General features: G+C 43.7%; 2 protein-coding genes across 2 annotated transcripts; one reads left to right on the forward strand and one right to left on the reverse strand.

Moving 5' to 3' along the window:
• Positions 1–992: 992 nt before the first annotated feature.
• LOC103825436 (alpha-ketoglutarate dehydrogenase component 4-like) lies at positions 993–5735 on the reverse strand. Its single transcript, XM_009100700.4, has 4 exons — positions 5641–5735; positions 4750–4813; positions 2343–2545; positions 993–1082 (listed from the first exon to the last, which is right to left on the reverse strand). Exons 1-4 carry the CDS (start codon positions 5677–5679, stop codon positions 1065–1067), a joined length of 324 nt encoding a protein of 107 aa, XP_009098948.1. The 5' UTR covers positions 5680–5735; the 3' UTR covers positions 993–1064.
• An 11991-nt stretch (positions 5736–17726) lies between these two features.
• Positions 17727–18558, forward strand: LOC127060960 (uncharacterized). Its single transcript, XM_050986303.1, has 2 exons — positions 17727–17816; positions 17977–18558. The coding sequence occupies exons 1-2, from the start codon at positions 17727–17729 to the stop codon at positions 18556–18558; spliced, it is 672 nt and encodes a 223-aa protein (XP_050842260.1).
• The last annotated feature ends 9440 nt before the right edge of the window (positions 18559–27998 follow it).

The following is a 27998-nucleotide window of genomic DNA, read 5'->3' on the forward strand; positions in this document are numbered from 1 at the left end:
GGTTTACTTTCTTCATTCCAAGGGAGGCTTTTCTGCCTTCCCTAGCAGATACCTGTCTTGTAAACCAAGACACCAGTGGCAAACACACACACACACACATGCACGCCCTGCCTCCCCCCCAGCTGATCTGGGGCAGGTTGGAAAAGCGGCAAAAGAAAAAAACTTTGAGAAACCACTCCAAAAGCAAATCCCCCCCCACCACGCCGGGTTGTCCCAGGATTGCTAGCAATTACTGACCTTTAACAGATACACAATACATACACAATACACACACAGATATGAACTACATACTACACAGCAAAAAGAGCTACCTTTATATTACCTCCTGTGGGATCTTGGAACCATGGTGTCTCAACCTCAGGCTGCTGCATGGAATTCTTTAGATTGCCAGCAGGAAAGAATTCCTTGCAGGATGTTTCTGATCCGGAGGAAGGGTACCAGGTTCTCTTGTCCCATCTGGGTGTGTCAGTATAACTGTTGCCTTTGGCCCAACCTGGAAATGAAACTTGAGATAATTTTAGTAAGGAGGTAATATAAGAGAGGATCTTTAAAGGGCTTCAGGAGCAGTTATGGAAAGATGTCCACAAATGCCCACCCACAAGGGGTGAATACAGTTTTATAGGTTTTAGGAAATTAGCATAATTGGTAAAAAGCACCAATTAGGAGGACAAGTGATGATGCAATTCCTCCCCAGGTCAAGCCCCTTCTCTGGAGCCCCCCCTGCATCACTAGCTGTACTGTGTCCATGAAAATGTATCTTGAAGAGTTGTTCTCGGCCTTGGCTCCCAGGAAGAACCAAGATAGCACAGAGCCTTGTACCTCCTGGGGTTTGGAGCTCTGGAATTTGTTGTCTTTCTGCCTAGGGAAAGGCCATGGAAAAGTACTGGGAAAATGGGTCACTAATACAATAGGCTACAAAGCTACAAATATATGTGCAAAGAGTACAGAGAACATAGAAAAACAAGGCAAGACCCAAACCAGCATCACAATCATAATATTTATGAAATGCTTTTATTGTGAATATAATATTTAATTCTTCAACAGTGGCAAATAATCTTCCATATTTATTCTGGACCTCCACGCTGTAAAATAAAAGCATATAGTTAAATGTATTCCACTACAAGAATGGAAAATGAAGATGAAATCTTTTTCAATGTTTTAGATTAACAAATAGAGTTTTAGTTTTAATTTTTGATTTAGACATTGATTTTTAACCTGTATAGGAACATACACAGAGTGTCAAAGTATCAGCATTTACCCATAAGAACTCAATTTTTTCAGGGGAGAATACAAAAAGTTCAATACCTGCAACCTACAATTATAGCTTCTTCCAGTTCTCCCACTCTGAAGAAACATGTCTCTTACTCACTTTAGAAAGGTCTGATAAACACAGCACTAGTAAGCAGAAGTTTTAGAATTATTTTCACTGCCCAAATTCCAAAGCAAAAACAAACCCAAGGTCAGCCATTACAGTCTTTATGAGAAATCAGAAAGGTACTCAATTCATTATTTTGCTAATGAAATTATTTTACAATTTATCACACCATTACAAAATTTATGCTAGAGGTCAAGGAGCATACTACAATGCAAAATGATTAATTTTATTTCTAATTATAATACCATACTGATATACATGAAGGAAAACTGATTTTCTCTATTAATATGATCACACTGTAGCTGTCCTTATAATTTAACAAAGCTATGTGTCTTTTCATTTCAAACTCATACATGTCTCTCCAGTTCTTCATATTTCGTGCATTCTCTCTTTTTAAGCATCGGTGTTTACAACTGAAAATTGTTACAGAACAAAAGCAGGTTTTTCTTGCCTTTTATGTACAATGGCATATTTGCAAATATTGCAGAAAATATTTATATAAAGTTTAATCAAATGTTTCTACTACTAGAAATACAAGCAGTAACTTGCTAATACATAACTTATACTAGCTCGAGGAATATCTTAGACTTCAGTTGCCTGGTAATAGCCTTTGCTGGTCTAAGAACAGACTCTTGTGCTCCTGTACAGCATATTCAAATTACACGTTAAACAGCTGTTACACAAGAGGTAGTGACTGTGATTAATGTAGGCTATGACTATCACAAGCTGTCTGCATGGCTGTATCTCTCTAATTAGTGACACCACAAGCTACTAATTAGTGAACATTGGGTACCTTGTGTATAAAAATTTTGTAGTTTGGGTACTGTGCATCAAAGTGATGAAAACTCTGAGTATACACTTGCCAAGAATTACAATGTAATATCGTATTTTAAACTTGGAAAGAGGTGTAGAAATAAGATAAATACTAGGCAAATACAGACAATACACAACAATAAAAGAAACTTACTTGAATATATTCAATCTCTTCATCTGACATTAGTTTTCGTCTGTATTTCTGAGGTAAGGTTCTTGTTGATTCAGAAGTGTCTGGTATACCTTGTACTCCACTAACCGGTGAAATATTTTGAAATCCTGGTGATCTGCCTCCTACAGACTCCTGTGCTTTTGAAGCACCAAGAGATGGCATACTTGTTTGTAGAGATTCCAGAACTGAAATGCAGATTGCAAAACAATTACAGAAATATAACAAGACTGTAAAATTAATTAGTGAGCAGCCAATAAAAGTTACCAGTTATTGACAATGTTCTTCATTATAAAAATACTCAAAAGAATTAAAATAATTTAAAGATATTCTAGTTCTCACAAGCTGTTTTTATTGTTGTTAAATATACCAAGAACATGGTGAAAAAATCCTGAAAGTAAAAGAAAGCATATTTGAGTGGCAAAAATACGGATGTGGAAACAGAAGATAAATCAACATAGATCCTAACAAAGGCTTTTTCACTGGGAAGCTGTACTTGCACAAGCAGCATGAAGTATCAAATGTGTGTGTGGAGAGGATTATGTAGAAAGATAAATAACTAACATCCAGCTAGGATGATGCTTTTTTTTTTACTGCAACTGTAAAGACAAACAAATGAAAAGGAGGTAGAGGCTTAGAGAAAGAAAAAGCTCACAACTACGGCATACCACGAAACGTAATAGAATGCTATACCCATTCTTAATATTACAAAATGGTATCAAGAAAGTAAGGTCCCAAACAGAGCAAGGAGGAAGAGAACCCATCAAAAGGAGCAGAATCTGAACAGGGAGCATGCCATTAAACTGAAATTTTAAAATTTAAGAGCAAAAGGCAAAGGGAACAGAGGATGAAAACAAAAGAAAACAACACACAGATGATAATAGCTTTGGCTAATAATGACTACAAAGTATTTTTAAGAAGTAACACACCTTATATATTTATAAAAAAAAATGTAAGTTTCTCCAAAATTGTTTTATATACCAAATAAATATTTAGAAATTTGCCTAAGATTTCCTTCTATCGTATTTTTTAAAGTCTGAAGTGTATTTGCAATAGAAGCATTAGCCAATCAAAACCCAAAGTCAAGATTAAAAAATACCTGTCCTAATACTGCTGTTGCTTAAGCTCAGATACAGTCCCTACTACAGTTTTCCCTTCCCTGTTTGAGACCATCATGTTGCAGTAGTAATATGATAATAGAATTTGGTTGGCCTTTAAAGCACTCACATCCCTAAAAGTATAGTCTTAGATCTGCAGAGCTGTGTGTAACTATGTAGAAGCAACATTCTGGTATGGTGAAACAGTTATTGCTACAGCATTCAAGCAAAGTGGATTGCAATTCACTAGTGAAGCACCAGAAATTAATTAATGTATAAAGGTCTAACATACTTAAAATATATAGCCACAAAAATCTTGTGATGTGAAGATAAGCATAAGCTAAGTAACATGTTTTTAAGCCTTTGAGAAAGCAATTCGCTGGCATGAAAGGTGGTGCAATTGGCTGAACTGGGCACAACATACAAAATTCTGACTGAAAGTTATCACAGAATATAGTTCCTGAAGAATTCACAGGTAAGTCAGAAGTAGCACTGATGTTCATTGTAGATACTTTGCAGTGTTAATGGATAAACTAAGCTTAAATTTAAATCCTAAATATAATGCTGTGGCAAATACATAGCATGGTATCATTTCTAAACAAGTGAGAATAACAACAGAGCTTCTTAAAATATCTGCTACTTTAGTTTCAAATGCTTTATTGACTCAAAAGTAATATTTAAACAACATATAGCTCATTAACTTTGATGTTCTAAATGTAAAAGTATTGAGGTTCCTTTAAATATGAACGTAGCTATAGGTGTAAAAATTAATGTCAAAGATTGCAATGAAGTTAATTTTTTCTCAGCATTAATTATTAGCACAAAGAAACACTTCTTAAAATGTACAGTGGAATGGCTCTTAGCCATAAATCAGGGTTTTAAATATCACCACCATCACACACTCCAATTAGGAAAAGAAAGGATGAGGAAAATGCAACATCATTTTCTGCAAAGATCACCAAATACCTAAGGCTGTTTCAAATTCCTTTGGATACTATCACTTCAGGCAAATATTAGTATTTTCGAAAATGTGACTTATATAAGTAGAAAAACATCACTAGAAATCCTTGTGATTCTGCCTTGACCAAAAAATAAAGGCATGCATGTATTATTTATATTCCCACAGTTGTATAGTCTGAAAAGGAAGCCTTCAAACTAAAACAACGATTCAGAAACCCTGCTAAAAATCAGTTGAGTTGCATAGTCAAAGCAGAAAAATTGTGTGCCGATTCTTATATACAACAGTTTATGCAAAGAAATGTGGCATAAGTTGTATCTATAGATGAAATACTTACTTTTAGGTCTGGGACTACTTTTTCTGTCTGGGAATTTTATTAAGGGAGTATGTGGCTTGACTACCTAGAACAAGACAAGGTAGTAGGAGAAATAGGGAGAATAAAATATATTTCTGGACAAACATTAATAAAATGGAACACACAACAAATTAAATAAGCACTAATATACTGCTGCTTTGCCCACCAGCACTGTGATAAAATTACTACTTGGATTTTATTTTTACCCAAGGAAAAATTTCACCTTTAAAGGCACTACCCCACCCTAGTGTTCAGAACAGGAATAAGCATCCTCTTCCTTTTCTCGCAGCAATCAGTGTGTATGCAGAAATAGCTACTACAGTAGCAAAAATTGAAGGATGAAGTTTTAGCATGTGAAATTGCTAGCAGTGCTCTTTACCTGTACATATTTCTTCAGCTGTCTGGCTGGGATGGACTAGTTCCATTAAGAAAAAAACCCCTATAAATTATAACGTCTGGTATTCAAAGCCACTGAGCTTATTTTTAAATATGTCTTTTCAAGAAGACTCTATGTTTCACCTTTGAAGGGAAGAAGGATGGCTTAGAAACGAGATACTGATTAGCGCCCTCCCTTCTTGAAGAGCGACTGAAAAGGGGCAGCCTGCAGACTGCTCAGTAGCATCCTTTGGTACCAGAACCAGGCACAGGAATCTAATGACCGGCGCCACGGGGCTGGCCCCGCCGCATGCTTCTTCCTCCCAGCGCCAAGGACACCAGCCTCTCCAGCGGTGCCTCGGGCATCGGCCTCCTCAGGCCCCGGCGGCCGCGCGCGAAGCGAGGCCTGCCACCCGCACCGGGTTCCAGGTTCCAGGCCCCAGACCCCAGGCTCCCGGCCCCAGCCGCCTCCCATGTCCGCAGGCCGCGAACCGCTACCTGTACGACTCTAGCGGCAGCCGCCATCTTACTGCCCATGGTTACGCCATATCCCAGCGCCTGAGGAGCAATACCAGGCCACGCCCACTATGAGGGGGGCCCAGAGAAGGGGCTGTTTGAGGCAGTGCCAAAATACAAATAAAATAAAGAGGCAACACATTAAAATTTAAAAATCGCTCAGCATTTTATTTGAATTTGATCAAGACACAGCCAATCCACATTTTAAAAGCTGACCCTCACTTATAAGGAGTGCCGATGTTTTAATTTAACATATTACTTCGGTGAGTTGACCTTGGCTAGACATCAGATGCCAGCCAAGCTGCCTTATCTCTTCCCCTCCTCAGCAGAACAAGGGAGAGAAAAACACAACAAAAGGCTCATGAGTTGAGATAAGGACAGGGAGATCACTCAGCACTTACCATCACAGGCAAAACACTCATTTGGTTCTCAGTTGATATCTTCCTGATTGCTGATATTTCTTTTCTTTTTTATTCTCCACAGAGCACTTGCAGTTTGATTTCCAATTATATCGATCAATGCTGAAATATTCACAATTGCTTTTTCCAATTCACTAACTCCTAACCAGGGGATAAACCATCTGGCGAATGAATGGAAAGTTGTTGATCTCTTTATAAAAGGATTGCTAATTCTTTTGGTTTATTTTAGATCAGCCTTCAAATTCTTGGTAACTATAGTATTTGGGACTATGGCTCCTAAAGTGCAAATACCCTTGTCACCAAAAATCATGAATAAAACTCTAACACTAATTTCAGTATTAGAAAGCAGCATCACTTTTATTTACAATGCCGGGCATGAGGGGGATATTTCCACCTAACCCATGCACCACAGCTCACTAACAAACTGGTTTAAATCTATGTAACTTATACATATTCAGTATATTTCTTGAAACTCACACATATATGCTAATCATCCTTGCAAATTCTTTCGCATATTTAAATCACTTCTCAGATTTTATTTACATTAGAGTAGGGGTCTTTTCAGGGTCTCTGGTCTTCATATGGGGAACATCCCATTCCTCAAACTATCCTTTTTTGGTCACAAGCCTCCAAAAAAAGTTTGTTCTCTTTGAATGCATCCCAGTGATGTGGTCTGGCCAAGATACACCTTCTTATCAGTGTTGCTCAGGCCCACAGTCATTAGGGCTAAGATAACCACTTGCACACATTAATATAGGACTAAGCACTGTCGGTTAAAGCTAAATTAATTCACAAGACTTAAAACACTATTTCTTACAATTAAAGATTTTCCCAAAACCCTTCCAGTTCTGAGGTAAAGCCTTTTGCCTTTACACATAACAGTTAACCTGAGCAGGCCCAGGCCTGTTCAGTGCTGCACCAATCCCTTGGCCACAGGGATTAAACTCAACCAGCTCATGGTAACAGAGGAGCCCACAATCAGCTTAAACTTGATACTGGTGATTATGCCACTTTCATTCCCTTGCCTTTATCTAAAAGTGCAGCACGAAGTTCTCATGAAAACATAATTTCTTGTTTGCTTTTAAGAAAATCTGGTCACACTACAGTTCATATAGTTTCCTACAAAAGTAATGTTGACACAATCTACTTTGTCTAGTCCTTTTTGGGGGATTATGTCTGTTATACATGTGTTGGGTAAGGTGATGTCTTCAGATCCCACTCCTGATCTTTTTCTTCTTGATCTATATTAAATGAGGTACTTACCCACAATGTTGCCCATTTTATATCAGTGGGGATTGGAACTCCAATTAAATGTATTCATTTTCCTGAATGTTCAGGCATATGAGCACATATCCAACAATCACTCAGATTAGCTCTTTGTTACTTCCTACATCAATTTCAGGTGGTAAATGAAGCTCTATTAGTTTCCCAGACCTGATCTCAGTGGGATTGTTAAATTTAGTCCACTTAACAAGATAAATGAGAGCTAAAGCTTCATACTGGTTTGAATAGAAATATACAAGCTTTAATCCAAATGGAAATACAAACAACGTTGTAAAATAACTCCATTCACACGTGTGGCCAGGCTCCCAGGAAAGCTGCTTGCCTACCCTCCTGTGACACAGCTGGGCAGAGAAAAAAATTAAACAAAGGGTTCATGAGTTAGATAAGAACCATGAGAAAACACTCCAAGGGCAAAACAGGCTCAACTTAGAAGTCCATAGTGAAGTTATTACTAACAGAGTCAGAGGAGGAAAATGAGAAGTAAAATAAGCCCTCAAAACCACCTTTTCCCCCCCAGCCCCTCCCTCCTTGCCACCAACAGCACAGGGAGACAGGGCATGGGGGTTTTGGTCAGTTCATCACCTGAGATCTTCTGCGGCTCCTGGAGAGGAGTCCTTCCCCTGTGAGACCGTGGGGTCCCTTCCTACAGAAGAGACTTCTCCACAAACTTCTCCAACGTGGTTCCAATCTCACAAGCAGTAGTCCTCCCAAATCTACTGCAACATGAGTCCCTCCCATGATCAAACAGTCCTCCCTAAACTGCTGCAGCATGGGTCACTCTTCCACAGGGTGCAGTCCTCCAAGGACAGGCTGCTCCAGCCTGGAAGAAAGGGCCCCCTCTCTCCATCAGATCTCCCACTGGATCACAGCCTCCTCCAGGCATCCATCTGCTCTGGCATGAACAACTCCCTCACAGGCTGCAGGTGAATCTCCGCATCCCCTGTGGACCTCTATGGGCTGCAGGGGAACAGCCTGCTTCACCATGGTCATCACCACAGCCTACAGAGGAATCTCAGCTCCAGCTCATGGAGCACCTCCTCCCCCTCCTTCTTCACTGACCTTGGTGTCTCCATGTTGTTTCCCTTACATGTTCTCACCTTCTTTTCTTTGGCTAGGAAAAAAAACCCTGTGCCTCACTTTGTTTTGATTTTCTTCTTCAATATGTCATCACAGAGATATTACTATCATCTCTAACTGGCCCAGCCTGGGCCAATGGAATGTCCATCCTCAGAGCCATCAGGGACTGACTCTGCTGGACATGGGGGAAGCTTCTAGCAGCTTCTCACAGAAGTAACTTGTGTTGTTGTAGTGTGTTTTTTATTTGGCATGTTTATTGTTTGATTTGTGGTTTTGTAGTCCTTCTGTGTTTTTTTCCCCCCTGTTTTTAGAGGGACACAGACCTGCCTTGGTTATTTGATTGAGCCAGGTGTCCATTTATCTGTTCTTTGCTTAACTACTTCCCTGTCAAGTTTCAAACCCTCTTCCCTCCCACATTCCAGTTGTTAACCCCTCCTATCCCAAGCTGTTTTCCTCCCTTGAAATCCTTCATTGGTTTATACACCTTGTATTCCCCACCTTGTGTTCCACCCCCAGTTCTCCTGATTAGTTGAAGATTGTATTCTCCCCTGAGACCTGCCCCCCTTTATAAGCTATTGTTTGCCCCCAGTTCGGCATCCTGGGACCTTGGGGAGGGGGAATTTGCCATCCAATAAAGTTACCCCGAGTTCTACCCCAGGACCCGTGCTGTGGCCCTTTTGTTCCACACTGTGCCTCCACTGGTAGCTGGGATTCTGCAGAGCCTGAGAGAGGGGAACTGTCGCCCCCCCCCCGCCCCCCATCACCATCTAGCCGGGACATGCGACACTGTGTGGCCCCTCTGCTACCAAAAACCAGGCTGTGCAAAAACAACACTTTATTTCCCAATGACTCACAAAGTCCTCCCACGTACAGTTCATGCGGGATCTTAATTAACTTTAATTGTAGAGGCCCAGTTGATTTACTTTCCATTCAGGCTTTGGTGCTGCTTCAAGTCTGCTGTAATGAATCTGTGGACAGATTCTGACAAGCTTGGCTGGTGTATGGGTGGTTAACAAACCTTGAAACGGTTCTTTCCAGCTTTCCTTTAAAGATTCATCATTCCAGGTTAGAAGATACACCCAGTCTCCTGGTTGAAAGGGATGCACTTGGACATCCAAGGTAACAGGTGATCCTAAAACAGTAAACCTATGCAAAGATGAAAGGGTTTTTTTTCCCAAAGATATTACATACTCCCACAAATTGTGGTTCCCTGTTATGTGACTCTCCTGGGTATAATCACAGCCTGATATGATCTCCCATAGAGTATTTCATATGGGCTTACCTTTTCCTTACAGCTTGGATGAATTCTAATTCTCAGTAATGCCAGGGGAAGAGCCTGTGGCCACTTAAGGGATGCTTTCTGACAAATTTTACTCATTTGCCTCTTTATGCTCTGATTCATTATATCAGCATTTCCACTAGATTGTGGTCTCCATGTGTTGTGGTGTGAAGTTATATCCTGTCCCTTAGCTGTGACTACTTCCTCCTTCCCTTCCCCCTGCCCTCTTCCTAATTGCTGTCTGTCAAGTTCCACATTCCAGCAAGGGCATCGTGTGATTGGCAGAAGTTCAAAAGATGCTTCTCAGACCTGGGGTCATTGGCCTGTCCAGGTGTCATTGTCCCCTGAGACCCTCCCCCTCCCACCTGGTTGGTGGCTCACCTATCCTCTCCCTCGCCCCTCCCTGTGGGCTTAAAAGGCGTTGGAACCATGCGGTCGGGGTCTGTTGGAGTTGTTACTGAGATTCAGAACTGTGTCACTTTGGAATAAACTCTGGATTTAACTCTCCGGCAGAACCCGCTCTCTTTCTCTTCACCATCGCCTGAACTTTTTCCACTAGAGGTAAACTGAGTTTCTACTTTGCTTGGACTCATTCTGAGTGCCTAACTGCAACTGCCAGCGAGCCAAAGGTGTCTCTGAGGTGAAATATCCCCAGTAGTTACCTCTAGCTCAGTGCACTAAGGCCGGACGAACTCAGGCACGCTCCACTCAGCAATAATATCCATGGAATATGTATGTCCTGCCTTATTCTTAATGTTTTGGACAAAGTTTGTACAATTCCAGCTTCAAACTGGGGTCCTCTGGCTGATGGCATTCCTAATGAGACCCCAAATCTGGGTATTATTTCTTTTAACAATATTTTAGTTACCTCTTTAGCTTTGTTGGTGTGACAGGGGAAAGCTTCAGGCCAACCAGTAATGGTATCCACTAACACCGGTAAATACCTATATTCCTCTTGTCAAGGCAATATAGAGAAATCTATTTGCCAGTAATATCCTCAACAATTTCCTTTCTCTGTAATTCCTGGTGGTGGTAATTTATTATTTTGTAGGAGTTATTACCAAGATGCCCTTTTTAGCTTTTGCTATTTTATTTTTCCTTCTGACAATTCCAATGCCTTCTGTAAAACAATAAGTTCAGCCATCTGTACAGAAGCAGGCAAGGGGCAAGCTTTTACAACCTCTGAGTTACCAGAGTATCTGGATTTGTTATGGGAACATACTTTAAATCCTCTCTGTTAGAGTAACCTTGTTCAATGGTTTGTAAACAGTCATGTTTTAATTCCTCTCCTGTTTTCTGAGGATCTACAAACATAGATGGATTAAGTGCAGAAGTTACTTTGAGTTCAACATTGTCTTGTTCCAAAAGAACTTGATATTTTAGCATTCTGCTAGCAGACAACCAATGATTTATTTCCATTTTTGTTCTAAAACAGTTGTAAGCATGTGTAGCACAGACAGTGATCTTTTGTTCCAGAGTCAATTTTTTTTAGCTTCTTGAATCAATGAAACTGTAGCTGCCACTGCCCTAAGGCATGTAGGCCAGCCTTTACTGACGTTGTCCAATTGTTTGGAAAAGTATCCCACAGCTTGTTTCCATGACCCTAAATTTTGGGTCAATACCCCCAGGACTGAATGAAGCCACTCATGTAAAAAGAGCTCAAAGTGTTTCATTAAGTCCAGCAATACCAATGCTGGTACAGACTTCAAAGCTTTCTTTAAAGTGCTAAAAGAAGACTTACAGTCAGGATTTCAGTGTAATACTGTTACCAAAAATTTGGTAAAAGTTAAAAAATTCCTTAACACAAATGTAGCATTAAGGAGTAGGCATTCTTTATTTGGCTGTATGCATGAGGGGATATTTCCTAAGAATTATTGTGTATGCTGAGTACAGAAAAACTCCTGCTTCTATACTGTATTTTACATACATATTCTTTGATTTTCCCAGTATAAACATATATATAATCATTTTCCCAAAACAATTAACATGTTCCCTCCCCTTTACATGTGCTTTTCTGTCCTGGGGGGTCCCTTTGGTGGGTCCTGGTGGTTGGCAACCCCAAAGTCATACCTGACTGCCCAGTGAACTGGTAAAAGTTGGCACAACTGGGCTGGTTGCTTTCCATTTCCCCTTCTTACAAAATGGGCGTTGTGCAGTTCCATAGATCAGTGGTTTTCGAAAAGTAAGCATTGTGTAAGCCCACCAGGTGCAGAAAATTTTTCATCTGGCAACATTCCTTCTGACCCCCCTTGAGACTTTTGAAGCTTGTCTTCCCTTCAAGCCTTCATAAGCCTCACTTTGCTTTTTTTACTAACATAATATAAATTCCTCATGTTGCATTAGCAATCATGTTTTTTATGCAGCTTAAAGCAAGCATCATAATCACAATTATTACTATGATCACAATTATACTTTGTAAAAGTGAGGTCACCCAACCAGTCAGAAAAAATCCAAGTCCTTTAAATATATTGTTTAACCAGTTACATTCTAATTCTGCCCTTAATTCTCTGCTACATGCAACAACTGATTTTATCTCTCTCTATCTGATCATCCAATTTAGCAGTCACATTTGGAATGTGCACACGACAAGTATTGTTGTTTAAATTCAAATAACCACATACTCCATGTAACAGTAATAGGTCTAAAACTAATCTGTTTTGGAAGGTCATTTTAGTCCTGGCTTCCAATTTTTCAATTATTTCAGTAAACCTCAATTGAGTTGCATTTGCTAAAGTTTCCATTTGTAGAGTCAAATTGTGTATGGCCAGCCTATTCCTGAAGATGGATATTTGCAGAGTAAAGATGGATTCTAAAATCCATCCCACTATGGTTCCTTTACAGGGGTGTTTCCAAGTTTCATCATGTTTAACTTTTCCCCATAGTTAGGTTCCCAATGGTGACTCCTTCCACAAGGGACATAATACTCCCAGTGTACATTGTGCTCTTGACTCTCCCAAGAGCAAATGTGTAGTCCAAATTCCATTACTTCCCACCCATACTGTGGGTCCTAATGATTTTATCTTGTCCTGCTGACAGTCTATATCTCTCCAAATCTCATTGTTTGTTCGGTGAGACCAGATGTCATTAAGAAAGGTAGAATCATTTATACAAACACATCCCAATCTTAGAACCTGTGCCACAGTCATGAGCCACTGTACATCAAGATTTCTACTAGTACAAATGAATATTTGTGTGCAATTCCACTTTTCCTTTGCCCTTGGATCTTTTTGCCTTGACCTTGTTAAATTAGAATATTTTATACTGACCTGTAAGGGGTCCTCTGGGAGGCCTGGACTCCCTTCCCAGTCTAGACACCACTGAACTGGCTGGATATATTCCCATTGTCCTGTTTGAGGGCTATTCCATATTTCTGGTATTTGACATCCCCAAGGAGTGTTAGTGTAATCTGTCAGCCAATAGATATTTCCTGAGGTTATTTTCAGATCTGGTTTTGAGATATTACAATTCTCAACAGTATTGTCATGGTTTAACATAGCTTGGTTTTTAGTTAAGGAAAAAATCCACGAGCTACAGAAGTGATTCCCTGTAAGGACCTTGGAAGCTTCCTTTGGACCTGACAGAACTAATCAGCTGGCTAGTTTTGAATACTGACACCCTGTATAACCACTTTAAAAAGCTGAACACATCTCTGTGAAATCAACTTTAATATCTAACAAACCCTGGGAAAATCTCTCTTGCTTACAGCTTTTGAACAGGTAACTGGACACTTCCTGGGCCAGGCCTCGCTCTGCCTTGCAGCCCATGCAGCCTGATGGGGCCAGGCTGGGCCCTGCTCTGCTGCAGCGCTGGCCAGGTCAGGCCATGCATCCAAGAATTTTAGCTGAGATTCTGCCGCTTCCGAGTTGCAACCATGGCTGGAAGGCCAGGCTGGTTCCACTTGGCTTCAGGTGGAGCTGAGCCAGGCTCCTCTCCAGCCACAAGATGCTGAAACATCCTGCTGGCATCATGGTAAATCATGCAGCTAAGAACAGAGGCGGCCCTGCAGCCCCGTGCAGAAAGCAACCCCGCGGCTGGAATTGAATGTGACAGGGGCTGGAAAACAGCCATGCAGCCAGAGCAACCGCCACCTGGCAGGGATCACATGACCATCCACAGGCCCAGGCGAGATATTAACTCTTTTAGTGCACAGATGAAACTTGCAGACATCAATCCTCTCTCAAGTGAGAGAAAAGGAAAGGGTGAAGACATGTAGAGAAAACAACATGGAGACACTGAGATCAATGAAGGAGTCAAATCCAAGATGGGAGGAGAATGAGGAGATGCCTTAGTCTTGGGCTGAAATTCTCTTGTAAGGCTATGGTGAAGATATAATTGATACATCAGACTTATTTTCCCTGTAACTCATGGAATGCATTGGAGGCATGTAATGTTCTAGCCACATCCGTGAGCAGAAGCACCAATGCTGAAGCAAGCAGATGTTGAAGTAGCTGTGATCTAATGAGAAGCTTAAACAGAGAGAGATGAGGGAGACGAAAAACCTGGCCCGAAGGATGGGACAAGAAAACCTCTGTTCCCAGAGATAAAAGAACATTTGTTTCAATACTGGAACAGTTCATCCTTAAAATTGCACCCCAATAAGCTGAAATGACCCATGGTGGTAGTTGTGGGAAGACTACCAAACCATGGGAGGAACTTCACGATTGCAGATTTCTGGGTGGCTGCTATTTGTGAAAATTAAAACCAGGAGAGAATTGTTTCTTGTAGAAAAGTCTCCATGGCATGGCAGGAGAGACTCCTCTCCCTAAGTGAACTGAAGAAAAAAATTATTTAGAAGCGATAAACTGAAAATACCTAATTTTGTCTCTTGACATTGTCAATGAGAAAAAAAAAAGTTGGGAGGAGGAGAAGTGTTCTGAAAGTTTTTTCTGATTTCTTATTATTTATCTTTTAGTTCTGTTAATAAAGTTTTCTTTCTACTCTTTAAAGTTTTGAGCCTGCTTTTACCCTTCTCCTAATCCTTATCTCACAACAGAAAATGAGTAAATAATTCTAGTGAGTGCGCTGGCATTTGGCCAGCGCTAGACCTAGTACAAATATCATTCTTACGTGTCCCTAGTAGAGAATATTCTCCTTCCATCTCTGTCCAATTGGCATGTGTAGGCGAGACTGGGGGTTGCACGGCCGGGACGGACGGAGACGAGAGATCTCTGAAGCCAAGTCGTGGAACTAGCGGTTTATTGCAAAGGGCGTGGGTACAGGGCCCTGCTGGGAGCTGCCAGCTGCAGCTCGGAGCAGGCCCAAGAGAAGAGAGAGGATGAGAGGGTAAGAACGTAAAAGGCAAGAGCTAAGAGCATAGAAAAGTAAGAGCAAGAGCAAAAGCAAGAGAGCAAGAGAGCGAAGTTCTCGTTACAATACAATAAATCATCTTCTGTGTTGAATATTCTGATTCTTGCTAACCAATCTAGTAGAGCATACAAATCTTATAGCATTTACATACAGCCTATAAGAATATCTACATTACCATATTGCGGTACATTTTGAACCCTAAATCTACTCTTCGGACCCCTTCTGCCAAGCTGGCAGGGTCTGCTCTGACCCTTGGACCTGCCTGCTTGCAGAGGGTATTGTTTCATCAAGAGGGGATTACCTTCATCCGGCCACACCATTGTTTTCCCGTTGTTCAGTAACTAAGGGATGTCAAAGCTTGCTTTCATTTCAATCTCGCTTATAGTTTCTATATTCTCAAAATCTTTTGCCAGGCAATCATATTTGTAAGGCTTTCCTGTTTCATCTTCCCCAACATCTCCCCCGTTCTGATGAACAACTAAAATACTTGATACTGTCTTACTCGTAATTTTTTGCACACACTGAAGTATACAGGGTACTGCTACTAAAACTACAATTATTACTATTAGAATATTCAAGCTCCTTCTTGCAGGCAGAACAGTAACTCAGTGCTTGTGCACCCCTTTTGACTTCTGGGCAATTCCTCCTGAAATGGCCAGGCTGTTTACAGAAGTTGCAAGGTCCTGAAGTTACAGCAGCTGCATAACAGCCATAGTGTTGCCTTGTTGCCGAGAGTTGAGATGCAAGGCAGCTAGGATTTCAGTAAGTTTTTGGTCCCGTGCTTCTGCTTGTGCTGCCTGTGCAGCTGCTTGCGCTGTTTGAGCTGTAAGAGCCCTTTCAATTTTTCTCCTAGAGTTTTTCCAAGTTCATTTGCCTGAATAGTTGCCACTTGCTGTGGACTTCCAATTTTATTACAGGCATCAATCATTTCAGGCACTGTGGGTTTTTCTTTTCCTAGGGCTTTGATAACTCTTTACATTCTGCATTGGCATTATTTTCAACAATGTCCCGTATCATTATTGGGCGAGCTATATCATCACCACATTGCCTTTCTGCTGCTTGGATTACCCGGTCCACAAATGTGGTAAATGGTTCGGACAACTCTTGGCTAATGAGATTATAGGCTTTTTCAAAACTTCCTGCAGGCTGAATTTGCAAAAAGGCTCTACGAGCCATCTTTTTAATGTCATCTAACGCTGTTTTGGGTAAATTCACTTGATTATCATTCTGATCATCAGGAGGGTCACCAGTCAGCTTAGACATGACAAGGGTACGAAGGTCTGCATCAGTACTTTGTCTATAAGTGGCTAGTACCCCTGTAAGCAGTCTTTTCCATTTGAGTTCCCATAGCATATATTGTGAGTCTGTGAGAATTATACTAGCGAGATTCTTACAGTCATTTGGTGTGAGTGTATGTCCTTCCCAGGGTACTTTTAAGCAGTTGCTTAAAATATGGGGAGCAGATACCACTATCCCTATTGCTTTTCGCAATTCTTTATCTCATGAGGTGGGATAGCCACCCATGTTCTAGGACCACCAGCTTGCTGGCTGAATAGCACAGGCATAGCTAAAGGATTTAAACTTTCTTCTTTGCAAATCTGGCGTCTGACTTCATGCCAGTCTGTTAGTTGAAAATTATCAAAATATTTTGTGAGTTTTCTAATTTTGGATTAATGCTAGCGGATTTTCAGGGTTTAGTGTCTCATTTGGGTTGAGAAATCTGTCCCAAACACTGGGGGGACTTTGGAGCTATTTGGGAACGGTTCTTTTTCGAAATTCTTTTGTGAACCCATCAGAGGGTTGACATTTCCAGGGGCAAAATAATTTCTGTCTGTCCTGGATTTATTAAAGCAGCTGTCATATTCCACCCTCCCCCTCCTCGTTGCACGGTTTGTGTGCATGGATGTGGCTGTGCGCACGAATCGTGATACAAGGTAGTGCCACTCGGTGCTGGGAGAGTAGAAGGCGAAAACGGAGTTGGGTGTTCGAGGAGATGCGGTCGTGATGCGGTGCTGCTTTGTTCGGCTGCGGGATGCGGCGGCGGAGGTAGGGAGGCAGGCGGCGGAGGTGCAGGACGTGGCAGCGGAGGCATATCAGGCATCGGTTGTGCAGGGTTGCGCGCTGCGGTGGGGTCTCTCAGTGATGTGGCTGTGCCCGCGTCCTCAAGGTCCGGCAGAGGGAGCGACGCGGAAGGATACAAGCAAGGTGCTGCAGGCTCAAGCTGCTGTGGTGCCGTCTGTAGATCCGGCGGCGGCGGGGCCGTGGAGATGGAAATGTTGCGTGCGGCTGATCCCGGAAGCAGCGCTGTGCTTGGATGAGGCGGCGCGGGGTGATATTGCTGGTGCGGGTGTTGTAGCAACAGCGCAAGCGTAGGTTGCGTCACTAGGTCAGCGTTGGGAGTCATGATGGCGGTGGCGTGCGGACCAGGGAGTGCGGGAGGTGGCGGAGCGGCGGAAACGGGAGACGGGGCTGCGACTGCGGTCGTGGAAGGGAACGATGGGCCGTCAGTGGTTGCAGTAGGCGGCGGAGCCGCGCCATGCAGCAGCTCGGAAGCGGGAGGCTGCGGTGGGGAAGGCACGGCTTGGCCAGGGGCCGCGGTGGCGAGCGGAGGCGGCAGGAGCGGGAAGGCGACCACGGGCGGCGGCGGGGCAGCCTCGTCAGCAGGAGATGATCCTTGGGTGGCGGGAGGCAGGAGGAGCGGCATGGAGGCGGCAGGAATCTGCTGCGGGGGGGCCATGGCGAGCGGTGGGCTAGTCGGCGGCTGGACCGCGGCGTGCATCCGCTGGGAGCTCGTAAGCTGGGCTGGGGTGGCTGCCGCCCGGCGGACAGGGGCGGCGCTAACGGGAGACTGGGCTGGAGCGGCGGCAGGCACGGGAGGGGCTGCAGCCACCGGTTTAGCCGCCGCGGCGCCGGTACGGGACGGCTTGGGGAACTGGGGCGCCCCGGTGCCAGCGCAAGCGGCGCTGCGCTGAGACAGCGGCATTGCGCCGAAACGCCGGCAGGGACGGGGTCAGCCATGGGCGTCTGCTCTGCCGCGGGGACCGCGGGCAGCTCGGAGTGTGCTGCATGCGCTTGAACGGCGGGATAGGGGGGCAGGGTTCCCGCGGTAACGTGCAGAAGGGACGCTGGGGACGCCAGCGCGTCCGCGGCGGAGGCGGACGGGGCTTGGACCACCACCGGCGCTGGGTCGGCAGGGGCAAAGGGGACTTGGGCGGGAAGAGCGGCTGCACTCGCGGGTGGCTGGGGGGAGGCGGCGGGCCCAGCGGGGGCAGGGAGGGGTGGGGTCGCAGTGACGCTGGTGGGCGGGCTCGTAGAGGCGGGGTTAGGGGGCGGGGCCGCGAGGATGGCAAAACCGGGGTTGGGGACCGCGGTAGCAGGGACCAACGGGATGGTAAAGGCGGGGATGGTGGGAGGGGCCGGGGGGACGGGTGTTGGAACCGCGAGGGCGGGGGGCGGGGAGGCAGGGGGGAGCAAGACCGCGGGTACCGGAGCCGAGGGGTCCGACGGGGAGGTGGGGGTCGTATCTTGTTCTAGACTCGCGGCGGGAGAAGAGCTCGGGCGGGCGACCGCTGCGGGCATCTCCCGTGCAGCAAACAACTCAACCAGCGCCCTGCAAGCTGGGACCAGCTCCGCGGCAGCCATATCCCGGCGTGAAATACTATTAAAGAGCTTAATTCCAACTGTGTCCCAAAAGTCTCTGGTAAAGACGGCTGAAACGGTCAGCATTTGGGAAATTAATTAAAGTCCATTCTAAGAGGTTTTTAAACTCCTGTTTCGGTAATTGACTTGGCATAGAACTCAATAAATGCTTTAGTTGCTTATAGAGATCTCTGTCGTGGGCAGAGTGAGTTTGTCCATTATTAGACCAGTGTGTTACCAACCTCGATGTCGCAGAAGCAGTGTCCTCAATCAGAGCTCCGTCGCGGGGGGCTGGCCAGGCACTCCAGTCGGGGCTCAGGACGCTGCGTTCAGGGTCCCTCCTCAGAGCTCCGGTTTTAGGCGTTGCTTGGCAACGACTTTCCGTGCTCGGGACCTCGCAGGTAGGTCTGCACTCACAGCTCCAGTGCGGGCGGTGCTTTGCAGCGCTCGCCTGAGCTCACAGCTCGTGGCAAAGTCCCTCCTTAGAGCTCCGGTCAGCGCTGCTCAGCAACGTCTCCGTGCTCGAGGGATGCCACGGCAAACTTCCTCAAAGAGCTCCAGATAGCTGCTGCGCGGCAGCGGCCACCCGTGCTCGAGGACTGCCAGGCAATTTCCTCCGAGAGCTCCAGGTAATCGCTACGTAGTAACGACTCCCCGTGCTCGAGGTTTGCCTCGGCAAAATTTAAGAGCTCCGGCTTTCACGCTGCGCAGCAACGGTACGCCGTGCTCACGACACTTTTAAGGCGGCTATAACTGGTCTTTAGTTACCGTGCATGGAGAAGTCTCCCACAGGTGGAAAAGCTGAACTGGCCCTTTAAACACGTCTGGGCGCCAATCTGTAGGCGAGACTGGGGGTTGCACGGCCGGGACGGACGGAGACGAGAGATCTCTGAAGCCAAGTCGTGGAACTAGCGGTTTATTGCAAAGGGCGTGGGTACAGGGCCCTGCTGGGAGCTGCCAGCTGCAGCTCGGAGCAGGCCCGAAAGAAGAGAGAGGATGAGAGGGTAAGAACGTAAAAGGCAAGAGCTAAGAGCATAGAAAAGTAAGAGCAAGAGCAAAAGCAAGAGAGCAAGAGAGCGAAGTTCTCGTTACAATACAATAAATCATCTTCTGTGTTGAATATTCTGATTCTTGCTAACCAATCTAGTAGAGCATACAAATCTTATAGCATTTACATACAGCCTATAAGAATCACTACATTACCATATTGTGGTACATTTTAAACCCTAAATCTACTCTTCGGACCCCTTCTGCCAAGCTGGCAGGGTCTGCTCTGACCCTTGGACCTGCCTGCTTGCAGAGGGTATTGTTTCATCAAGAGGGGATTACCTTCATCCGGCCACACCATTGTTTTCCCGTTGTTCAGTAACTAAGGGATGTCAAAGCTTGCTTTCATTTCAATCTCGCTTATAGTTTCTATATTCTCAAAATCTTTTGCCAGGCAATCATATTTGTAAGGCTTTCCTGTTTCATCTTCCCCAACAGGCATGGATGCTATTTCCTTCCCACATGTTCCCAAATTTTTGTCAAATCACTGCCTAAAGCTCCCCACAGAACTGGATTTTCTGCAGAGGGTGGTGTTGGCAAGCAAGCTGTTTTATAGATTTGTCCCAGTTTGAGACAAATTTAGGAGGAAACGTCCCAAAAGGGTGTCACCTTTAAAATAGAGTAGGTTTTTGCAACCCCTCCCCCATGGGTTCCCACACGTTCTAAAGGAATTCCCTCGGAGAAAGTGAAAAAAGAACTGTTTATTTACAAGCAAGTTGCTCACAGGCATGAAAAAAAAAATGAACAATGTTAAATAATAAAACCTCTTGCTGTTCTGAAGAGATTCAGAGTCCTTTCTGTAGGTGTGGCTCAGTATTCTCCTGATCTGGAGCTGGCCTCCGGGCCGCAGTGCAGCATTGGGGGGCGGGGGGGGCGGGCAGACAATGTTCTGGTGTTTCAGACCAGAGAAAAGCTGAACAGTTCCAGAAGAAGAAGAAGAAGAAGCCACAGTCCCAGGAAAAACTTCTTGTGTCAGCTAACAAATGAGAAGCTAGCTTAAAAAGCAAAGAAAAGCTCAGTCTCCCTTGCTGGAGAAAGAAAACCAAGAGCTGGGAAAAAAACTGAGTGGCTTATCTCTGTTTTGAACACAGGTGCCAAAAGAATTCCACCACTTCCCCCCCTTCTCCCTCAGATTGGACTTAAAGGCACAGGGCTCATACCTGGCAGAAAGCAGACAATAGAGTATACAGGTGTCAAGCTTTAGTGGGTCTAGGGTCTTCAAAGAGACACGAGCAGTTGTGGGTTGCTATAAGGTTGTTTATTGCATGAATACATCAGTCTTGAAGGCAAAGAGTTCAAGGTGTTAAAGTCCATGCAAAAGCTTTCTCGCATAGAGTCCCAAGCAAGAGCAGCTGCTGCAAGGCTGCTCTCTAGTATAGAGTCCCAAGTTCCATGCAGGAACAGCAGCAGCAGCAACAGTTGTTCCTAGGCACAGAGTTCGATGTCCCAAGCAGCAACAGGGATGAGTCTAATGTTCTGAGCAGCAGCAGGGACCACAGCCTTCTTTCTTCTTTTCTTCTTCTGTTGTCTTCTTCTTCTTCTTCTTGTGGTTGCTGATGGTCGTGGTTGTGGTGGTCACTGTTATTGATAATGATGATCCTTGCACCCCACTATGGGGCTTTTTATTTATAAAACATCTAATCAGCTAAAAACACGATTCTAAAACATTCTTTCTAAACCAATCTGAACTTGATTCTTGTAGGAAGGACATTATGTGCTGTTCTTGTGAGCTAGCAAGGGCCTCCTGAAGAGAAGGGGAAGCCCCATATCTCTCCTGAAGGAAGACACCAAGGTTGTCACCATGGAGACAGGATGAAGGAGAGAAAGTTAAGAGATATGAACTCTGGCTGGCTCACAGAGTGACATGGCTCCCTGATCACCTACTGGGAACTTTGTTTCTCTCTTATGACCAATGGGCACTGAATGTGCATGTTGGATGGATGTAAATATTTTGAAAAAGTATAAAAGCAACGTTGCTGTAATAAATCTGTCTCTTGCACCCTTTCTGATGGAGTCATGTATTTTGTAACCTGTCATGCTCTATAACAACAGATTCTAATGTGCGAAAGCAGTATGATAGTATGAGTTCTTATCCAGCACAAACTATGCATATAATATTATCTATTTATGCAAATGTACTATCTGTTTTCTTACTTAAAATTGACGTGAATAAATTTCTCTATCTACGTGAATAGTTCTATCTATTTATGCATGTAATTTTATCTGGTTTATGTGAATAATTCTATCTATTCTAGTGGCAAGGTTCTGCTATGTTTTTGTTATGTCTAGGACTAAGTTGCTGAACTTTAAACTAGGCCTTAGGGCCTTTACTAGCTAGCACAGTTTCTTAAGGCACTTAAAATGTATTTCTACTTACTTAAAACTATAACTTACACTTCTACTTAATATCTATATGGCTTAATATACCTTAATTTCTTTAAAGGCTTCAATTCATCCCCTGCATTCATCTCTCTTTCTGAGGAAATCAGAGAGGCTTGCATTCTAACATACAGGACCATACAGTCACCCCAAGACATGGTTACCGTCTGTAATTTGTCAAAATCTTGCACTAGCTTTAAGATCACATATTCTGTCCCAGAGATTAACAACATAGTTTCCACTGTTATTACAAATATTTAATTATTTATCATCTTCATCTAGATTCAATAAATAATATCGTCCTAGAAAATCATATCATATACCTAAAACAATAGGATTTATATATTAAAAAAAAACTCCCACAGTGTTAGTCAGTCTTGTTTCTGCTGTGTTCGATGTGTGGTTACTGGTTTAACCCATGTGTGATGAACCCAGGGTTCAATTCCTTCCACCTTGAGTGCAGTGTAGGTTACCAGGAGGACTTGGAAAGGTCCTTTCCACTTTTCTTTCAAGGATTCAGAATTCCAGGTCTTTACATATGCAAAATCCCCAGGCTGGTATGGGTGAATGGGTGCATCCAAAGCAACTGGTCCCAACAGGATTATAAACTGATTGAACCCAGCAAGAGTTTTTCCTAAAGAAATTAGGTATAGATTTAAATCTGTTTCTTCCTTTGCATGTATTTCTCTGGGAATGGATAGTGTTTGATACGGCTGTCTGTATAGCAAATTATAGGGACTTACTTTGGTTTTTGACATTGGCTGAATTGACTCACAAAAGAGCCAGAGGAATGGCCTGTGGCTGTTTTAGGAAAGTTTCTTGGCACATTTTGCTATGTTGTCATTTCAAAGTCTGATTCATCCTTTCCACTGTCCCACTTGACTGAGGTGTGCATAAGTCCCATTTTATACCTAGAGTTTTGCTCAACTGTTGCACCACATCTGCTATAATATGTGGGTCCCTATCTGAAGACATCCCAAGTGGCAGCCCAAATTGTGGCATGATTTCTTTAAGTATGATTTTCACCACTTCCTTAGCTTTATTGATGTGACAGGGAAAGGCCTCTGGCCATTTGGAAAAATTATCTGCCGATACCAAAAGATACCTTTATCCATTTTGTCTGCATAATTCAGAGAAATCTATTTGCTAATAATCCCCAGGTGAATTTCCCTGTTTAACTGTTCCAGGAGGTGGCCTTTTCCTGTTTATGGGATAGTTTTTTAAACAAATTGGACATTTTGCTATCATTGATTTTGCCCTTCCAGTCATTTCCACACTAAGTACAGAGTTTGGGAGACTAGATATCATAGACTCAATTCCCCAGTGGGTTTTGTTGGTTTTTTTCCATTATTTTCCTCATTACACGAGGTGGAACTATAACCTGTTGCCTGCCTCCTACCTACCATCCCTCCTGATTCTTAATGGCTTTTAATATATTTGCTAAGCATTGAACCTCACTGTAATAATTAGGCTTAAATTAAGATATGTCAATTTGGTTTTGTGACACTAACTCTAGGATGCCTTCTTCAGCTACTCCTCAGGCTGCTTTGTCTGCCAATGGGTTTCCCTCTATAACATTAGCTTGTCCAGATTGATGTGCTTTGCAATGCAACACTGCCACCTCCTTTGGTTTTTGAATTTCTTCCAAAAGTTTTAAAATTTCTTCTTTGTGTTTAGTAGATGATCCTTGGGCTGATGGCAGTCCTCTTTCCTTCCATATAGCTCCATGGGCATGAATTATACCAAATGCATACCTAGAATCAGTCAAAATATTCATTCTTTTGCCTGCTGCCAAATTCGATGCTTGTTTTAGGGCAATTATTTCTGGTTTTTGGGCTGATGCGTTAATTGGTAAAGATCGAACTTCTACTGTCTCAGTAGCAGTCACTACTGCCTATTTTGCCATCCGTCTTCCGTCTTTTAGAAAACTGCTGCCATCTGTAAATAATTCTAAATCAGGATTCTCTATTGGTTCATTCTGCAAATCAGTTCTGCTGGAATATACCTGTTCCATGGTTTGGAGACAATCATGCCAGGGCTCCATCATCCACTGCCTTTGTATTGAGAAACATAGCTGGATTTGTGGCTGCTGTCATCGTCAATTCCGCATCATCCTGTTCCAAAAGCACAACTTGGCATTTGAGCATCCTGCTGGGGGACAGCAAATGCTCTTTTGCTTTAATACAGATATGACCATGTGAGGGACTGATGCTGTTGAGTCAGGGACAGAAAGAAAGACTCCAGTCTTCAGGTGGATCAGAAGGCAAACTTTAATGAAAGTAGCGGGTCTTTTTAAAATGTGACTCGCTAAGGTGATACTTGATTGGTCTCAAAGTAGAAACATCTCACACTATTGGTGCTCTATGAATAGCACACTGTGGAAAACCATAACTACAAACATTGGTTACAGAAAAATAATAATTGTTTTAATTCTTTCCTCTAAGATTCCCAGGCTCAGCCTGGGAGAAATTGTCTCTGTTCTTTCTTCAGCTGAACTGAGAATCTCCACAATTCCCCCTTCTTGTTTAAAGGAGGAGGCGGTGTTTGTAATCTCCTGTGGGATCCCTTGCAGGAAAGAGAACAAACACAGCTCCAGAGGTTTATCAGCTATCAATCAAAACCCCAATCAGACATTGGCTCAGAACGATTGAAGAGATCTCTAACTTATACTACAAATTCTCTACCATTACATTCCCTTTATAAACTTCACTATTAAGAACAAAACATTTTATAAACTTAACTATTAATAGCAAACATTGTTAGTCTGCTCATAACACAGGCAGTCTAACTCATCAACAGTCTGTTTCCGGGAACAAAGAAAAGATAAAATGTTCATTCCCCACTCGTAGAGGGGCCAGCTGGTAGATGATCGGTATCTTGATCATCGTTCGAAGACTGTGATTGATGGTCAGCACTTTGGTCATCGTTTGAAGGTTGCCTGCCAGCCACATTCTGTTTCTGATGTCACAAGTCAGGGCGAACACACCTCGCAGGTATCCATCATACCCCAGTGTCACCGACATGTTCTATGAAAAATCCTTTCCTTAGGATTTTTCTCTCCTGAGAAGCTGAGAGGCCTCAGGAACAAACTGTAAACAATTCTTATCTGCTGCTGTGGAATGCACCAGGTGGATCTGTGATTGGTCTCATCTGGTTGTTTCTAATTAATGGCCAATCACAGTTCACCTGTCCAGGCTGTCTCGGTTAGATACAAGCCTTTGTTATTCATTCCTTTTTCTATTCTTAGCTTAGCCTTCTGATGAAATCCCTTCTTCTATTCTTTTAGTATAGTTTTAATATATTATCTAACATAAAATAATAAATCAAGCCTTCTGATACATGGAGTCAACTTTCTCATCTCTTCCCTCATCCTGGGACCCTTGTGGACAATACCACACCCCAGTACCTGTGGAGACACATTCATACCCGCGGCCCCAAGTAATAAGGTCACACGGGCCCTCCCACTTATTGGTGGCAAGGTCCCATATCCAGACCTTCGCTCAAGGCAGGTGCGTCTCACCTGCTGAATTCAATGAGAGAGAATGATTCAAAATGACAGGAATCTGAATTCTGTGGCACTGTAAGATGATTGATTGTATATAAAGCTTTTTCCAATTGACTGTGTGGGGTCTCCCAGCATTCCCCCTTTTTGTTTTTCCAGAACACGCTTTAAAGTGCCATGACCTCGTTCAACAATGGCTCGACCCGTTGGCGAATGCGGAATACCAAATTTGTGTGAGACTCCTCACAAGCGTAAAAACTGACTCGTCTTCTGTGAGACATAGGCAGGGCCATTGTCAGTTTTCACACAAGAAGGTATCCCCAAAACTGCAAAAGCCGTCCTCCAATGGGCAATCATGTTGTGACCCTTTTCCCCTTTGTGAGTAGATGCCCACATGGCAGAGGAGAAGGTGTCAATAGACACATGCACATACTTGAGTCAACTGAACTCGGCAATGTGAGTAACATCTGTTTGCCAAAGCTGCAAGGCCTTTAGGCCTCTGGGGTTCACCCCCACTGGTAAAGGTGCAGCAAGGCCATGACAGTCAGTGCAGGAACTGACAATTTTACAATCTTCGGCTGACCTTAACTGAAATTGCTTTTGCAGAGTATGTGCACTTTGGTAAAAGAAATCATGCAACACCTTGGCCTGTGCAATTTTGTCAGGCTGAGGTGCTACCCACGCAGGGTTAGCCAACCTTTCAGCCCTGGCATTACCTTCTGTTATGAAACCTGGTAAAGTGGCTAGACTCCAAATGTGCAGGATGTAATACGAATGAACCCGGGTTTGAATTGCACACCACAAGGCTTTCAATAATTGAAACAAAACTGTTATTGACCTCTTTCAGAAGTGAGCAATCCAAACTCTTGGTTACGTCTGCAACATAGGCAGAGTCAGTGACCAAATTCAGAGGCACCTGAGAAAATTTCTGGAAGGCCGTAGCAACAGCCTTTAATTCAACCAATTGGGTTGAGCTGGACACATGGCCTTCCAGCACTTGCCATCCAGACTCATCCTTCCAGGTAACAATGGCCTTCTCCATTTTTCCTGAGCCGTCAGTGAAGACGGTGGGCCCTTGCACTGGTACTCAACTATTTTTTGGCCAGAGCATCTGGGGTTGGACAAGACAGCTGGATTGAGGGATATCCAAGAGTACCAGTGTTGTATTGCACTAAATAGTTTATTTAGTTGTTGTTGCACTAGTGATGGCCATTTCTACTGAGCATGTTGGGTAAAGTAGATGGGTTTTCCCCCTCCCTCATCACATGGTCTCCCCCTCACACACCCCCCCTGTTACACACACCTGGTCTGTCCCATAGGTAATTCACCCCTCCCCAGTGGCATCCCATTGGCTCTGGTTCTCTCTCCTCCGCCCCCACCCCCTAGGGTATAAAACCTCCTGTGTGAGAGTTCCAAGTTCTCTTTTTTACCTGGGTGACACATCACCTGTGTCCTGCCCCAAGCCAATAAACAGGATACTTGCACCCACATGGAGAAGAGTGCCTCTCGTCTTTTACCTTTGTCTATGCGGGTCCATGTGGGCTAGAGTCTTAAGCTAGCCGGATTGGACTCATATAAGGCCCAGGAAAAACACGGATTACCGCATACCGGCGCTGGCCAGTAACATCTGAAATTCTAACAAGTGATTTGAGAGTAAAAGGTACCTTATTGTTGTCTTGCTGTGTGTGAGAGTGAGTCACACACAAAATCAGCCTCAACTTCCAGGGCAGGTGGGAAGGGGGGGCTGTGGAAAAAGGTGTAGGTGACCTGCAAACAGGCCATTGTTCTCCCAGGCATGTGGAGGGGGCTGTGGCTAAAGAATGCGAGTGACACTCAAATCAGCTTCACAGGTGAACTAGCACTGGAGGCAACCAGAGTCAGGGCCCTTCCTGGAGGCCCGGTGATACTGAAACCCGGAGGCCAACCCCAAGGTGAAGGGGGCCACACGGACCAGCAATTCTCTGGCGACAGGGATCCACTTCGTGTCCTGAGGGTGTGAAAGAATGTGTGGAAGTGAATGACAAATAAAAGTGAGTGAATGTAGACGAATGAAAGTATATGTAATGTAGATTGTTTATTTTAAGCTTCACTATATCTCCTTGGAGGGAGGTGTATTGAATAGCAGTGTGAGGAAAAGCGGTTTTTTTCTTTTGTGTGTGTGTCATCGAAAGAAAGTGGTATTTAGGTTGCTAGAGGAAGTGAAAAACAGGCAGAAGACTAATAGATAGGACCTTGAAAAATGGGACAGAAAACCAGTAAGTTAGACACAGGAAACAAAAAAGGCAGTAAAAAGCCCGCTAGCAGAGATACCCCAAAATAGCCCTTTGGGAGCTATGTTAGGTAATGGGGATACAAATCCTTGTAAAAGGAGAAAATACAGGGTATACAATAGCTGATGGGAAAAACA

The sequence above is a fragment of the Serinus canaria genome, chromosome W (assembly GCF_022539315.1).
Source record: "Serinus canaria isolate serCan28SL12 chromosome W, serCan2020, whole genome shotgun sequence".
Taxonomy (NCBI): Eukaryota; Metazoa; Chordata; class Aves; order Passeriformes; family Fringillidae; genus Serinus; species Serinus canaria.